The 16,904-nt window shown below is 44.6% G+C and overlaps 1 protein-coding gene across 5 annotated transcripts in view; it reads left to right on the forward strand.

Moving 5' to 3' along the window:
• Nucleotides 1-16,904, forward strand: part of LOC147027037 (bifunctional 3'-phosphoadenosine 5'-phosphosulfate synthase 2-like) — a 100,935-nt gene that overhangs the window by 14,577 nt on the left and 69,454 nt on the right. Inside the window, exons 1-3 of one of the 5 annotated variants that reach the window (XM_085883130.1) lie at nt 2,264-2,373; nt 2,659-2,776; nt 3,356-3,591. In XM_085883130.1, the coding sequence (XP_085739256.1) occupies nt 2,368-2,373; nt 2,659-2,776; nt 3,356-3,591 (360 nt within the window). In that variant the 5' untranslated portion in view covers nt 2,264-2,367. Of the gene's footprint in view, nt 1-2,263; nt 2,374-2,538; nt 2,777-3,355; nt 3,592-16,904 lie in introns of those variants that run through there. The other 4 variants (XM_085883131.1, XM_085883128.1, XM_085883129.1 and 1 more) reach the window with 4 other exon arrangements.

The following is a 16,904-nucleotide window of genomic DNA, read 5'->3' on the forward strand; positions in this document are numbered from 1 at the left end:
GCTGATGCCCACCTTGTCTGCAAGTTCTCTGATCGTGATTCGATGATCCTGCATCAGCAGGGTCCTCACTTGGTCAATGACGATCTCATTTCGGGATGTTGAGGGCCTACCAGAACGTGCTTCACTTTCCACTGATCTGCGACCATCTTTGAAGCGGTTGTACCACTCTTTTATCTGTGTGGTGCCCATTGCTTCGTTCCCGAAGGCCTGTTGAATCTTACGGATCGTTTCCACTTGGGAATCGCCAAGCTTTACACAAAATTTGATGCAGTAGTGTTGTTCAAGTTTTTCCGTCATTTTGTCAAAAACTAAAATCTGACGACGCTCACTAAAACTTCCTCACTCATCGACGGTCTGTCAGCGACTGACAGCTTCTGCAGGTGGGAAAATATTCATGCATACGGATTAGGATCGCCTACATACGTGCACCAAACCATGCATCCCTAGCTTCATTTGTTTACGCACGAAAAATTAACGTTGGATACGTTTTGAACACACCTCGTGTGTATATGTATATATATATATATATATATATATATATATATATATATATATATATATATATATATATATATATATATATATATATGTATATATATATATATATATATATATATATATATATATATATATATATATATATATATATATATATATATATATATATATATATATATATATATATATATATACTATCAATAACATTTCAGCTTTTTATTTTTAATTAATTTGTAAAAATTTTGAAAAACACGTTTCACTTTGTCATTATAGGGTATTTTGTTGAGATTGCTGATAAAAAAAAAAAAATTAAATTTAATCCATTTTAAATTCAGGCTGCAACACAATAAAATGTGACAAAAGTCAAGAGGTGTGAATAGTTTCTGAAGGCCCTGTAGAGGCGATATTTTCAAGACAAAGAAACCTGTTCTGTTCGACACTGCATACCCACGTGGTGTGGGTCTGATTCAGTCCAGGCGCGCAGCAGTATGGCGCGGGTCTCAATCTTTTGATACCTCAGGTGTTTTCCTCCAGGACTCGCAAACCCCACAATGAACCAGCTGGAACTCCAACCAAAGACATTGCTCCAGCCCGCAGCAACCCCAAAACCGAGCAACCAAAGACCGAAGACCACCTCAACCAAAGAAGACCAACCAACCGAGGAAGATAGCAGGCACACACCACCTGAAGATGACCCAACCAAAGACTACAGCAAGTGTGCCCCACGCGAAGACTATCCAAGTGTCCACATTATCCGCACTTTCATAAAGTCCCCAAGGGGCCCACTTAAGCACACCATGGGGCACGCTCATTTGTCAATGCAGTCAGACAGATGTCCTTATATGGGCACATTTTTAGCCTGCTTGGTGACCTCACACTGAATTTGCAATCAAGCTGTGGGCCATGCTTATTGGTTGTCAGTCAGGAAAATTGCCATAGATGCCGATATATTATGGGGGTGGGAGGGAGTGGTGGATTCAAGAATGCAGGGAGGAGGAAAAGGTGGACTGTAGACACAGACACTTAGGCAGAGAGACAAGAGCTTTATCACCTGTCTTCTTCTTTGGTCGTACATAGCACAAGGCTGTGGGGTAGCATCATTGGCTGAAGGTGTGGATGTGCAATATCCTCTGGTGGTTAGGGAAGGAATTTGGAATTTTGCCATGATACTGGCAATAGCTCGGCTACTCTTCATGAGGGACACCATGGAATCTTTATCATCGACAAACGAATGCTGGCAGATGGGATGCCTGTTTAACATCCATCCAAGCGATGGTGCACACATTGATGAATTTCCCTGCCTGTGAAACAAAAGGATGACAGTTTATAGCTGGGTCAGGATTCAAACCCAGGTTAGACAGCCTCTCAGCTATTCTGTCAGCCCTATATCACCTGTAACCACCCATCGTTCCATTGCACAACGATCTCTTGTCAACAGAGAAATGGTCCATTGCACAAAGTCCATCTTTACTGTTTTATGATGATGTTAAATTGTTGTTTATGACTTTTGCATCGAATTCAATTGACCAAGGGAAAGCGATCAACTGCGTGATAAGTATTCACTTTACCGATGCTGACAGGTAATGCTTCCCAACACAATAATATCTGTGTCTGTCAATGTTGTAAACTGAATTGTTGTTCCACGTTAAAATCGGGTAAGTGTTTTTTTTATTATTTAAGACCGGGTTCATGAACTTTGCACTTTGTTTTGTAAAACTATCTGCTTTGCAAAATCTAATCACAATCTCACGTTCTCGTTCAGCTCTTTATTCGTGTAACGTTCTGCCTTAACAAAGGTCATTGTTTCCATAGGTGATTTCCTCTCTCCCTCTCTCTCTTTCTCTTTCTCTTTCTCTTTCCCTCTCCAACATGATGGTAAGTTGGCATTGCAACAGTAAAGAGCAAGAAGAGTTGTGGGAATAAATAGAAAGGCTTCAATTAAACAGCAAAAGAGGGGAAAACATCGAGAGAAGCTCGGTGTTAGGAATGTGAAGAGCTTCAGAGAGTTTTTTTTTTCTATAGCATGGTTGTGAAATGGATTGGGAAAATGATGAAATGCTGTTTGCAAGTTTTAGACACAGTTTGTTTGCGTTCACTTTTTCTTGTATTTCAACTGAAACTTATCTTTATGTCCCCTTCCACATCTTACAAATGTTCCAGCAGAATTCACAGCGAGCTACCAACGTTGTGTACCAGTTTCAACATGTCAGTCGCAGCAAACGCGGTCAAGTAGTCGGGGAAAAGAGTGGCTTTCGAGGATGCACACTCTGGTTTACAGGTGACAGTCAGCAAGCATTGCAGCAGCAGTTCACCTGTCAGTTGCATTGATGTATCTTTTATCATATTGTTCTTTTATCTTTATTTATTCCCCTGTCTTTACCTACAATTGCCATTTTGTTTTATTGCCCATTACGTAGTGTTACATCACAGAGAGCATATTGTTATTAATAGAGGACATCGTGGGCTGTTTTTATCCACGTTTGCGGGAAAGATTCTATATCTTTTCAGCAAAATTTCGATTTTGGGATATTGTGAAACCCTTTTCAAAAACTCTCATTTCAAAACTGTGTAAAATTTTTTTCAAAATAAAAACTGGGATGTATATTTCACATGTGCAATTTACATATATCCATACATGGTGTCGAAGAAACCCAGCAAAATGATGCAAGATGAGACTTGCTTAACTCCCCGAAACATTCAATTCAATGCCTTTGGCTGAAAAACAATCTGTTCAAAATACTGAATTGACATAATCCTTTGAAGTTCCAAATGGCCACTGTATGCTGACCATTTAGATAACAGCCCACTATATTATTTCTTGGTCTGTAAAAACCTATGTCTCTCTCTGTGTCCCTAGGTCTGTCTGGTGCTGGAAAGACGACACTGGCCTTTGCCTTAGAGGAGTACCTAATATCACTATCAATACCCTCATACTCGTTGGATGGCGATAATATCCGACATGGACTTAACAAGAACCTCTCCTTCTCACCTGTTGATCGTGAGGAGAACATTCGGCGAGTAGCAGAAGTTGCACGCCTTTTTTCAGATGCTGGATTGGTTTGCATTTCTTCCTTCATCTCACCATTTGCACATGTATGCCATTTTTTTTGTTGTTGATTAATTATTTGCTTGTGTTGTGCAACAAGTTTGTTTGTGAGAACTTTTGTGGAAAGTCATGTTATCTAGCTCGAATTTTCATATCATCGCCCTTCCCTCAAAAAACAAAGATTACAATTCCAAATTTACTTTGTCATTTGATTCACTGCAAAACTAGGATTTTTTGATTTGCTTTAATGGAGAAAGAAGGAGAGAAGAGAAGATATAATTATTTATTATTTTGTATGCAGCCTATGGCTGCTGGTTGCATCATTGCTGGGAGCACGGCTGTGCCACTGATGCAGTGCCCCCTCTTGTCAGTAAGCTGGTACTCATTTTGCCAACCTCAGGAGGATGACAGGCTGAGTCAACCCACCTCGTGTTATTTAACAGAACGACAGTTCTACGACAGGGGCTCGAGCTTAAGACTCGAAGATCTAAAGCTAGCCACCTTAACCATTAACCAGGCTTAAGAGAAGCGAAAAGAGAATATGACAATCAAGGCCGGATTTACCATGTGGTGGGCCGTGGGCACAATGATTGTGGGGGGGGGGGGGCCAAATTTGAGGATTAATCAACAACTTCAATTATAACTGCTTTTTCATCAACAACTGAACTTGTATCTATAGATTTGGCAGATCCTGATCAGGAATGATTTGGCATATCTGTTCACAAATTACAATTAAATATGACAAGATGGACGGATTGCTATTAATGTGGCTGGTGACTTATCTATGAGCTGATGACTTATCTCTGAGCTCATTTTAAAATCAAATCACAAAAATGCTGTTGCTGCAAGAGTAAGAGATAGAGATGGACTCGGATAAGAAAATAACAAACGACGTGCTGTCATTAATCATACTACGAACTTCGACTAAAAATCTTCGAACTTCAGAAAACCCTCTGGACAAGAGAAATCCGAAATGGTGATTAATAGCCGACTTCCAGCGACCACAAATATAGGACAGTGTCATCCACATCAATGAACATACACACGGTGCCATAATCAATGGACAAGCTTCCTGCGCGACTTTGCGGCAGCGAACTCAGATATGATACTGTCAACCTGCATGGAATTGAGCACATCGGATTCGGTTGAAATGATGGTCAGATTGACCAGTCTCTGCTGCCCCATCGTGGAGCGAAGATGGTTCTTGATAAGCTTGAGTTTCGAAAACGAGCGCTCCCCGGAGCAGTTCGACACCATCAGTGAGAGGTAAATCCGAAGCAGCACTTCCACGTTTGGGAAAGTATCGGTGAGTTTTCGCTCGATGAGAAAACTCTACATCTCGAGTTCAGTACGGCCCGAGTCTGGCTCTGACTCCATCATGGCTTGAAACTGAATCATTTCTTCTGTGAGGTCAGGTGATAGATCTTCCCGATACAGCTTGACGAGCTTCGAGCATGACTCTCGAATCTGCTCCACTTCGAGTTGAACAAGAGCACGCAGGAATCCAAATCTGTCGCTCATCTCGCTGTAAGCGTTTGTACGCTTTTCCAACTGCGACAGCAGTACGTCGATCACTGCAACGTATCCACTGATGCGATAGGACTCCTTGGCGTCTAGGTCTACTTCTGGAGTGTGTCCGTAGTCCAAGGGAGCGAGGCGGACATTACGCTTTTGTCTACACGATCCGCGAGTGAATTCCTCCGTACCTGAGCGCTTCACTCCGTCAACAACGAATGTATCAAACTGATCGCGTAATGACTGCACGAAGCTCGCCAGTGACTTGAGGAGCTGCACGGCTGTGTTGAGATCGGTAGCTTGCGACTGAAGGGTTTTACTCGTACGATCAAATCTACCAAGGACAGTAGACCAGAAACCAGCATAGAACCCTATCTCGGGCGTGCACATCGTTTGGTGAAGTGTCTCGGCGGTGTTTCTTGTTTCACTATTCAGTTGTTCATCGTTTGCGATTTCATCGAGCACATCCATGATTTCGCTGTAACCGTCGACAAGAGCTTGGGTTGCATCAGAATGAGCCGACCAGCAAGTGTCGCTGAGGCGCTTTGGTACTTGCAGACCTTTGGCTTTCAGGGCGTCAAATAATCTGGCGTAGCGTGACGTGGAAGCTGCAAAAAATACATACACTTGTTCCACGAATTCAAAGAATGCTGCCGCAGGTCTACAGCATCCCACGGCCGACTGACCGACTAAGTTCAGTGAGTGCGTCACGCATGGCACAACTATTGCGAGAGGGTTCTCCTGTTTGATCATTCCCTGCATCCCATTATATCGGCCACTCATATTAGATGCGTTATCGTAAGATTGTCCTCGGCAATTAGCGATGTCTAATCCAGTGGCTTTCAAAAAATCCAGTAATGCCGTCGCTTGCTGGAGTCCAGTGTGTCCTGTGTTGCTTAGAAAGGTCATGAAACGCTCCATGGAGCCTCGTTCTCGATGTATCGTAGAATAACTGTGAGCTGGTCGATGTGGCTTCTGTCAGGAGTAGAATCGACTGACACAGAGAAGTATTTTGCCTCTTTCACACGAGCGAGGATGTTATCCAGAACAGATTTTCCGATGATGGAGACCAACTCTTCACATGTCGTAGATGATAAGTAGTTGGTGTGGCCACTACCTTGGTTGGCATATTTCTGAATGTGCTGTGCCAAAAATGGATCGTATTCCGCAAGTAATTCCATTAAACCAAGGTAGTTACCATTCGTCCGTGACCCAGCAATTTAATCCGATCCACGGAACGCTGACCACGCTCAGTGAGAAACGATATCACGCTCACACTTCGTTTCAGCACCTCCCTCCAATAGGACGCAATCTCACTCACCTGTTTGACGAGTTCAGTGTCCACACGACCTCTGGATGTTGCTCTGTCTGACAAGCGGATGATATTCGCACAATGTACATGCGAACGCTCATGCACCTCGATAGAACCACTGGCATGCTTCCAGTCATTGAATCCTTCCCCGCCCAGGGCAGTAGCGCCTCCAAAGAGCTTGCAAGCGATGCAGTACAGTTTTCTGGTTGATGTGGAGAAGCAAAGCCAGGACCTTTGCACGGACTCTCCATTTTGTAGTCTACGGTAAAAAAGATTCTTGGAGCAGCAGCGTTTCCTACCTTCAACGAACTGTATGGATCAATCAAAGGGACCAGTCGAATTCTGCAGGGGGCTCCAAATCTCGTGATGCCCAGTTGTCGATCATCTCTGATGATGGTCGCTCAGGAGGCCAACATCCAATGCAATTGGCAAAGCCAGGTCCACGATCAGTCAGTATATCTCGCGCTTCTTCATCTGATGCATGTTCTTCATCGGTGGAACCTTCCCAGATGTTGGGCGAATCTTGACGTGGGGGTTGCGTTGCCAAATCCGCTTGTTCCGTCTGTTGGTGTTCCAGCCTCTGTCATGGACGAATCGCCTGTTTGTGCAGGAGTGAAAAACTCTGAGATTTTCTGGGTCTTGTCAACGACAGCCATGTGTCTTTCATCTTTTTCCTTGGAACGTTTCCAGTTTTGAGCACCACCGTCATATTTCCGTGGAGCCCTGGATTTGTGCCTGTCGTCACCGAAGCCGCTCATTGTGGTTTCTGCAGCTGGTAGGTACCGAGTAACCGAGATATCGTCAGAGTGCACGTGGGACGGACCAGAATCACGAACAACAATATGTTTCACACACCTGAAACATAGAAAGTCACACCGTGTTACTGTGCTGTGCGCGCCAGTAAGCAGGGTACTGAGAGCGTTCCCTGCCAGCCGCAGTTTCAGTGTGTACAATACTACCCCTGCCGGCCGTGTGCTGTGCTGGCCTGGCCTTGTTTTACCACATCGACCTTCACCTTTTCACCTCTCCTCTGGCTGGACCTCTGTATTCCGTCTGTGCTTGCTGGGCTCTGGCGGGCAGTGCTGGAGTTAGTTGGCCACGTTCAACCATCCGAAGCATCGATGATCGATCCAAAAAAAGATCCGAATGCAGGCCCCCAATGCCCGAGGCTTGCTCCGGGAATTTTTGACCTCTGGATCTGTTCTGTGGACCGTGGAAGAAACGGCTTGAAAAGGACCCTCACAATGACGGACAATTTTGAAACGATATCCTTACGAAGAGTTTACAATCTTCATTCACCGACAATAAAACTTTAGAAGCACATTTTCAAGGAATTTTCAAAATGTCATCGAAATTGTGGGGGGGGGCCCTAAATGTGGGGGGCCATGGCCCCACCTGGCCACCCCATAAATCCGGTAGTGATGAGAATAGATATCTTAAATTATCAAAGGCAATGACCCATAAGGGGAAGTGTGCAGGCTACCATTTAAGCTTCCATCCATGATGTGTTTTGTCTTAATGTCTCTTGTATACAAAGTTAAGGTTCATCAAAAAACGATGGAACAGAGGGAACTCCAATGGCACTCAGTAGAGCACATACCTCCACCAGGCTGACCAGTTCACACATTGTATCCCATTGATAGTCCAGATGTGGATCTGGAGCCAGACCTGAACCAAAATCGAATCGGCTTCTTCTTGTCACCGAACCAACTCATCCACCTCGTTTTGTCATAACTGGTCCACAACTTTTTGAAACATCATGCTATATATTGTTTTTGGCCCCATCTCTCAATGTTGAAGAATCACTTTAAAAATTAAAAAATTCGAATATCCAGATACGGATTCAGACCTTCACCAACATTGAATAAATTCATCTTAGTCACCCACCCAACCTGTCCACCAAGTTTCATCTGCATTTCTTCATAACCCTTTGAGATATTGTGCATATCATTTTTATCTCTATCTGTCAATGGTGAAGAATCACTTTTAAAATTCTAGTATCCAGATCCGGATCTTCTCCAAAATCGAATAATTTCGTCCTTGTGACACACCCAACCTCTCCACCAAATTTCGTTTGAATCTGTCCACAACTTTTTGAGATATTCTGATCACAGACAGAGAAACAGACAAACATACAAACAGACAGACAGACAGACGACAGACAGGGGTGAAAACAGCCTCCATCCACCTTCAGTGGTGGAGGTAATAGGTGAACACACTAACATCAGGACAACATGTGCATACAAGGAAATCGATGGACAGGATAAGAGGGAAGGAAACATAGTAATCTGAAAATACATGAGATGAAATAAGGGTTGGTTAATGGGGATAAAAAATATCACAGGTAGGAATGGAGGATAACCTGAGATGGTGGTGTACTGCCAAACTGAAGCCCTGAAAGAAAGAGTTGGATTGAACAAACCGAGGAAAGAAATTCTACAACTGGGAGAAGAAAGGAACAAAGGAGTGAATGTGAACAATGAGCCTGGATTTTTGGAGTCTTGCGAGGAGGGGTTTGTTTGAATATAGTGTGTGAACTGGAAGAACTGGTGAGGAACACAGGGATGAAAGAGCAGAAGGACCATGGCCTGAAGAGAGCGATAGAAATTGGAGTCTAACAACCTGTTTGTGATGAGAGACATCCTGTATTTCTGATTCTTTGTGGAAAATACCAACAATGTTGAGAGCTTTGGAATCCACAGCATCCAGGAGAGACAGGTATCAAACTGGACCATTAGGCCATAGGAGGAGAGCAGTACTCCATTGAGCTTCAGACAAAAGCCTATCTTGGGCTGTGAGAAGTTCAAATTTACCAAGGAAAGCCTCGGCATGATGGGTGATGTCGAGTCTGTATCTGGTTTTGGAGGCCAGGGTTTTTGATCTTCCCAGTCAAGGTCATTGCTGTGGTGAGGTCCAGAAGTTTGAGAGGTTGAACTCTTCCAGCTGTTGATTGTGGAAATGAGTAAGAGTGTGCATTTGATGATCCTTCTGGAGAGATATGGTGACAATATGAGATTTTCCTGGATTTAAAGACATATTCCATGTGTTAGGCCAGTATCTGATCATTTTCAAGTCAGCAGAATGGGGAGCTGCTTTTGCCACCCTGCCAGTAGCCTTTGGATGTGGAATTGCCTCTACTGGGAGTGGAAATGAAAGAATTCTGTTGTGAATTAGGCAGTGCATTCACCGCATGAATGGGGGAAGTCAGCAAGCCAGGAAAAAGGTGGCCTTGTATCGAATATGCCCAGAGAGACAGCCCTCATCTCTTGCTTCACGCTTTATCAACAGGACAAAAATAATAACTAAATAAAGGGAACCAAAAGATATGTAGCTGATGCATCTTCATCTCCACATGTGAAATGAGGTCCTTACCTTCAAAGACACCAAGAATCCAGATGTGATTAAAAAAAATCAAATGCCTTTACTGCCACTGGTGAGGTTAGAAAGAAGCAAAGGTTGAAAAAAGTAGAAGTATAAATAATTAACTACATATCTGCGATCACAAAGTGATTGCCAAGGGTTAGCCTCCCCCAGCTTACCCTCAGCTATTGCCCAAGACTTACCCTTGGCCCACGATCCAATGATGGCATATTTTGTTTGGAACCACATTATGACCTTGACGTTCAACGTTTAGGGATAGAGTGTAAGTTAAGAAAATGGGAACCCATTTACAGTCTATCCAAAAATACTCAACATCCTAAAAACCAGAGGAAAAATTCTTCAAGTTATGATCAAAAACGTGTTTTTTGTTAATTCGGTCACAATCCAAAAAAAGCAGGCTGAGGGCACTAATCAAACATCAGAAGCACAACTTCTCAATGCACGTACACCATTATGATGCAGGAACATCTTGGAAAGGCCAAGCAGTCTGGGATGTTTTAATATTTATTTTTATATGCACTATTGAGACTCGTATGAGAACCAACACAAAAAGAACATACAACAAGGGGAGCAGGAGACAAGAGGGGCAGGAGAGGGAAGGAAAAAACAGTGGGGAACAGAGACATTAGGAGATCTGTGGAAGGGAGAGGGATGGGGTGGGGTACACAGGGCAAACAAGATGGACACGACAGGGACTTTCAGGTCCTTAAATGACAGGGAACTTTCAGGAAGGAAAGCAGGAAATTATGAAGGAGGTGGGTTTGAGGTTTAGGGTGGATTAACGGGAGTAGAAAATATCACGATTTTGGAAGGGGGAAGATAAGACATTGTGGTGAACAGCTGTTTTGAAGTCCTGGAGGGAAGAGTGGGGGATTGAAGAGGGTGTGGGAGTTTGTTCCGAAGGCAGAAAAAAAGAGGAATGAAAGAGAGAAGATGAGCAGTGATTCTTGATTTTGGTAGTTTTGCCAGAAGGGGGTTGCTGGCGGACCTTGAGCGACCTGCGGAAATATGGGGGATTCATATCTGAGACAGAGTGGGGGGGGGGGGGGGTGAGGCCGGAGAGGAGACGGCAGAAGACAGAAAGACCACCGACCTGCCTGTGGTGAGAGTGACAGACTCAAAGACTCAGCCTCATCTTGGGAGATACCAATAATCCTGAATTCCTTGGTTTCCACAGCATGAAGCCGAGAAAGGTGAGAGGCAGGAGCACCAGCAGTACTCCATCAGGCTGTGGACGAAAGCTTTGTATGTCATCACGAGCTCAGGTGTGCCAAGAAAGGACCTTGCACGACGGAGGATGCCAAGTCAGTTTCTGGCTTTGGAGGCCATCTTGGAAATGTGACGTTCCAAGGAAAGATCATGGCAGAGAGTGAGACCCAAAAACTTGAATGAAAGGACTTCTTAAAGAGCATTGTTGAAAAAGTAGATGGGGGAGGAGGGAGGGTAGGGAGGTTCCAGATGGTCCTTTCAGAGAGACATAGTGAGTGTGAGATTTGTCAGGATTGAAAGACATGTTGGACCAGCTTGCGATTTTATCAAGATCTGCAGAGAGTGAAGAGGCTGGTGCTTGCCAATCTGAGGTTTGACAGATAGTACGGCAGAGGGTGGATTCATCAGCAAAGAGATAAAGAGGATTTTCCAGAGAGTCGGAGAGATCATTGATGAAAACCAGGAAAAGAACAGGGCCCAGAACACTGCCTTGAGGAACTCCAGCCTGGACAGGAAGATGGGACGAGAGAACTCCATTAAGGACCACAGGTTCGCTGCGACAGGAGAGAATGTCTGCGAGCCATGAGTGGAGATGTCCTTGGATACCAGAGGAAGAGAGTTTGGTGAGCAGGGCAGGATGCCAGACTGTGTCAAAAGCACGCGATATGTCAAGGTAGATGGCTCTGATTTAATGTCTGTCATTGAGGACCTCCATCCATTGTTGGGAGAGCAGAAGTAGCATATCCAGGGTAGAGTGACCTGGTCTGAAGCTAAACAGCAAGCTCTCCACCTTGTCAGGAGAAAAGGACACAGAGTCCAGGATCAGCTGGGTGTGACTGGTTAAGGTGGGTGCAGAAAGCGATGGATTTGGGACACAAGATTTAGAAGCAAACACGAAGTTTAGGCATTCAGCCTTTTCACGTGCAGTGTCAGCCGTGCTGCCATTTTGGGGTAAGGGAGGAGATGGAGGAGGAACATACACCAGAAACAGACTTAACTAGACGCCACCAAGATTTGGAGGAGGGAGACAGGTTTGAGAGTTCAGATTTGTGATAAGAAAGATGTTGTTTTCTGGCTCTCCTGAGGATAGACACACACTTCTTCCAAGCTTTGTGGAAGGAACTGAGATTGCCTTCAGTTGGATTAGCCTTCCATGAGGTGAACGCAAGTTGTTTCAGGACAACTGCCTCGCCACAAGCTTCAGTATACCACGGGGGGGGGGGGAGGAGGGGGAGCGGAGAGGAAGGGTTGGACAACTGAAGATGAGAGGGAATAAATCTGTGTATAAGAGAGCAAGTTTCTCTGAAAGAATTCCCAGGACGAGTTGATGTTGAAGGAAGTAGAGATGGGAGACCAGTCTAGATGTTTGATGGCTGCTTGGAGACCCTGCTGGAAGACTGAGTGAAATGCCAGACTCGAGGGCACTGAAGTGGTTCTCTAATAACAGCCAGAGAGATGTCCACTTTGATAAGCACGTGGTCAGATGAACCGATTGGAGCAAAGGAAGAACAGCAGATATTTTCAGGGAAATTGGTTGAAATCATATCCAGAAGAGATGGCGTACTGTTCGTTGAGATCCGGGTCCGGAAGTTGATGGGTTGTGTCAGTCCCAATGAATCGAAGAAGTCTTTTGCTGAAGTGCCATGACAGGTGAGAGAGGGACCCACACCTAGCCAACTGGCATGATGACAATTGAAGTCACCACATATGAGGAAGAGAGAGTTGGGATGAGAGGATAGAAGTTGGTCCATGTTTTCGGAGAGCTTGATGTAAACAGTCATCACTGTTTGATGGACGGTACAACACACATATAAACATGAGGTGGGAGTGGAGGGGAAGCTGTAGCCAGAGGTATTCCTGGTAATGAAGAGAGCAACTCCGCAACCAGGATGCCGCTCAACTCCGTCATCCTGGAGAATGGAGTAACCAGGGAGAGATACTTGGGAGTCAGAGATGTCTTGAAGGAGGAAAGTTTCTGTTATGCAGATTATGTCTGGTTCATCAGTGGCAAATTGTATGGAAAGATCTGTCAGGTTTTAGCGAAGGCCCTTGATGTTTGAGGTTCACACTGTTAAGGAAGAGGGAGGGGAGGAGGCTTTGGATTTAGGGGAGGGGTAGAGTAGGACAAGGGATGAGGGGTTGGGGGGGGAGGTAAAGAGGGTTGTTGAAAGAGTGTGGGGGATTGCATAAGAGCTTGGGGAGAGGGCCGGATGAGGAGGAGAAAAAATTCGGTGGTGATGGGTTGAGGTACATTGAGGAGAAATATGAAAGCGGGCAGAGGGCAGTTGCAGATTGGAGGAGGTAGAGTGATGAGATGGAAGAGAGAGGGTGGGGGAAGGAGGCAGCTTTGTGGATGTGAGGGGGGGAAATTTGTGGAGGGAGAGTGAGGAGGAAGATTGGAGAGAGAAGGGTGAGGGGGGAGTTTTTGAGAAAGGTGAGTGGAAACTTGGAAGGGGAAGAGTGTGAAGGTTGCTTTGAGAGGAAGGGGAGACGGTGACAGCAGGCACGGCCAAGGTGCAGGATGGCGATGGGAGAGGTGAGGAGAGGGGAAGGTTGAGACTTGGTTGAGGTATGGTAAAGAAGAAGGGAGCGGACAGGGGGAGGTATTATATTTGAGGGGTTGAGAAGAGGTGGAGGTGTGCTGAGAGGAAGGAAGGAGCATGTTTGTGGTGATGTGTGAACTGATTGAGAGAGTGAGATATCTGTTAGGTTCGAGTGGAGCCCACAAATGTTAGAACACCACACACTTTGGGACAACAGAGGAGGAGCTGATACTGAAGCAGAAGACAGTGAAGAGATGCCAAGAGTGGAGGTAGGATGAGAGGGGTAAGTAGAGGGGATAACAGGTGAGGGGTTAGGAAGAGGTAGATTTAAGTAGGTGGGATGAATTGGCACTGAAGTTGGAAAAAAAATGACGATTGATGGAACACGAACATGCATTGCAAACTGGGGTTTAATTTTTTTTAGGCCAGAGATGGATGAAAGACATTCCATGAGGAATGCAATCAAGGAGAATTAAGAGAATGGAGAAAATATATGTAACAGTTGGACTTTTTTGACACAGGATGAAGGAGAGGTCTAATTGAAAACAGCCTTTTGAAGAAGAAAAAATTGAGCAATGACAAAAAAAAAGCACGGTATTTTTTTCAGACCACCATTTCACCTTGACTGCAATATTTTGGCAGACTGCCATTTGACCTTGACATTTAATTCAGAGGGGTATGAAGTAAATTAAGCGTAAATGCGCCTTGCTCTTGGCTATCCAGTATGGACTGGATTTTTGGGAGGATGTCGGAGAGATCAAGTTGCGGTGCATCGTTTGGCAATGTCAAGATCTCGGACCTTGATTTTGCAGATGATGCAGTCATCTTTGCGGAGACTTTAGACATCCTCTTGGGGGCCCTCGAGGTGCTGAATGAGGAGTCGGAGCCGTTGGGATTACGGATTTCTTGGGTCAAAACAAAGATCCAGGCTTTCGGTGACATCTTGGATGCTGCTGTCCTGTCTGTGTCTGTTTGTGGTGAGGATGTTGAGGTCGTGGATAGATTCACTTACCTTGGCAGTGATATTCATGTCTCCGCAGGTTGTGAGCCGGAGGTCAATAGACGTCTGGGTCGGGCCTGGGGAGTCATGGATTCACTGGATCATGGGGTGTGGCACTGCCGGTACCTGTGCGGGAGGACGAAAGTCCGAGTCTTCAGGTCCTTGGTACTTCCAGTCTTGCTCTATGGGTGCGAGACTTGGACTTTGACCAAGGATCTGAGACGGAGACTTAATTCCTTTGGTACCAGGTCTCTTCGGAGAATCCTTGGCTATCGCTGGTCGGATTTTGTGTCCAACGAGCGGTTGCTGAGAGAGACTCGGATGAGATTTGTTACCTGCATAGTCCGTGAGCGTCAGCTGCGGCTGTATGGACATGTGGCTCGTTTTCCTGACGCTGATCCTGCTCACCAGATTCTCTCAGCGAGGGAGTCTCATGAGTGGAGGAGGCCAGTGGGCCGACCACGTGCCTCATGGTTGCAGCAGGTTGACCATCATCTCAAGGAGATGGGGATGGGCCTGGCATCTGCCTGGGGGATGGCCAGACGGAGGCCCCTGGAGTACCGGCGGAAAGTGGACGCAGCGACGCGCTGTTCTGGCACATGCTCCCATACCTGACCTTGGCTATCTATAGAGGGTAATTTTGTTCTAATTGGCCAAACCTGAGTCAAATTTTGGTGAAAAATGTTAAAATACCTCTCATGGGATCATGACCTTAAATTAGGTCACGGTCAAATAAAATTGGGTCAACCCCACATATTTTTTATTTCCATTATTCTTGGAAAATTTCATTCCGAAAGTCTTAACCGTGTCCGAGATACAACTCGGACATTGGCAGGAAAACAGGGAGAAAAGCCTAAGTGGTGGCTTAGTACTCCTCGAGGGGTCGAAGACTTGGGCCCTGCTGCATAAAGCATTCTTAAGGAAATATTTGAGTTTTTACTGAAATATTTCCTCAAGTTTCCCCTTATGGACATCCTTAATTTGACAATCGTTGCATATTCGAATATCCCTTAAGTTTTTCCTTAAAACTTTCCTTAAACTCAAGGGAGTCCCTCCCCATCCCCCCCCCCCTCAGTCCTTAAACAACAACTTTTGAGTTCCATGTGGTGCTTTTCATGGAAATTGGTCACGAAGAAGACGATTTTTGCTACAAGACGTCACAAACACGTTTTCAGAGACCGCCTCAACCCGCATGACGCCCAAGATACAGCATCATCCTGATCTTCAATCGTATTAAGGAATAACTTGGATTATACGAAAGATCTTTGATCCCACAGCAGTCATTTCCACAAAAAAATATATTTAAAAAAAATTATTTATAAACCATCGATCTGACAATCGCATGGTATTGAACACATGATATCTGGGCCAATGTAAAGGTGTGGTCTGGTACAGGTACGGCAGGTCTAACCCAAATCGAGGGATTTATGTCACAATTATGCACGATTTATAGTTATAGTGTTGTAAGTACTTCAACAACACACATCATACAACTCACTATACAATGTATTGTGTCTCTTTTGCCTGAGAAAAGCCTCCACTAGTGCTTCTGTCTCTTCCTGAAGCCAGTTTGCAGATTGCTTCGCCACCATCGAGCTTTGGGACACCTCTTCATACCTCTAATCTGATTGTCTGCCAAGCGTAGTAACGGCTCCTTAAGGATTTCCTCACCCTTAAGGAAATCCTTACCTGAGGATTTCCAAAGGGTAGTTTATGCAACAGCCCTTAAGGAAATCCTCAAGGGAAATCCTTTCCCTTGAGGAAAGGAGGAGGGAATTTTATGCAACCAGGCCTTTGACCTTTAACCTGGAGTGGTGTTGTATAAATTAAGCATAAATGTGCTTTGCTCTAGGTTATCTAGAGAGGGCAATTTTATTCCGATCAGACAAGCCTTAATTGAATTTTGGTGAAAAATGTTAAAATGTCTCTAATTGTGTCATGACCTCAACAATTAGGTCAAGGTCAAATAAAATTAGGTCATCCCGCATACTTTTTATTGCCATTATTGATGCAAAATTTCATTCCGAAACTCCTTGGACATTGGCAGAGAAAAGGGAGAAAAACCTAAATGGTGGTTTATTACTAGACCTAGACCTTTAACTTGGAGGGGTATGATGTAAATTAATTGTAAATACACTCTAGGGTATCTAAAGATGGCGATTTCTTTCTGATCAGACAATCCTTAGTCGAGTTATGGTGAAAAAGAATGTTTAAATGTCTGTAATTAGGTCATAACCTTAAAATAAGTCAAGGTCAAACCAATTCTGTCAACCCCACATCATTTCTATTCACATTATTGATGCAAAATTTATTTTGAAATGTCCAGCCAGCTCCAAGATACAACTTGGAAGTTGTGAAAATTGGGAGTGCAAGAAGAAATTGTTTTCTCAATGGTGGTTT

The sequence above is a fragment of the Eptatretus burgeri genome, chromosome 5 (genome assembly GCF_056783735.1).
Source record: "Eptatretus burgeri isolate ZD-2024b chromosome 5, Ebu_testis_v1, whole genome shotgun sequence".
Taxonomy (NCBI): Eukaryota; Metazoa; Chordata; class Myxini; order Myxiniformes; family Myxinidae; genus Eptatretus; species Eptatretus burgeri.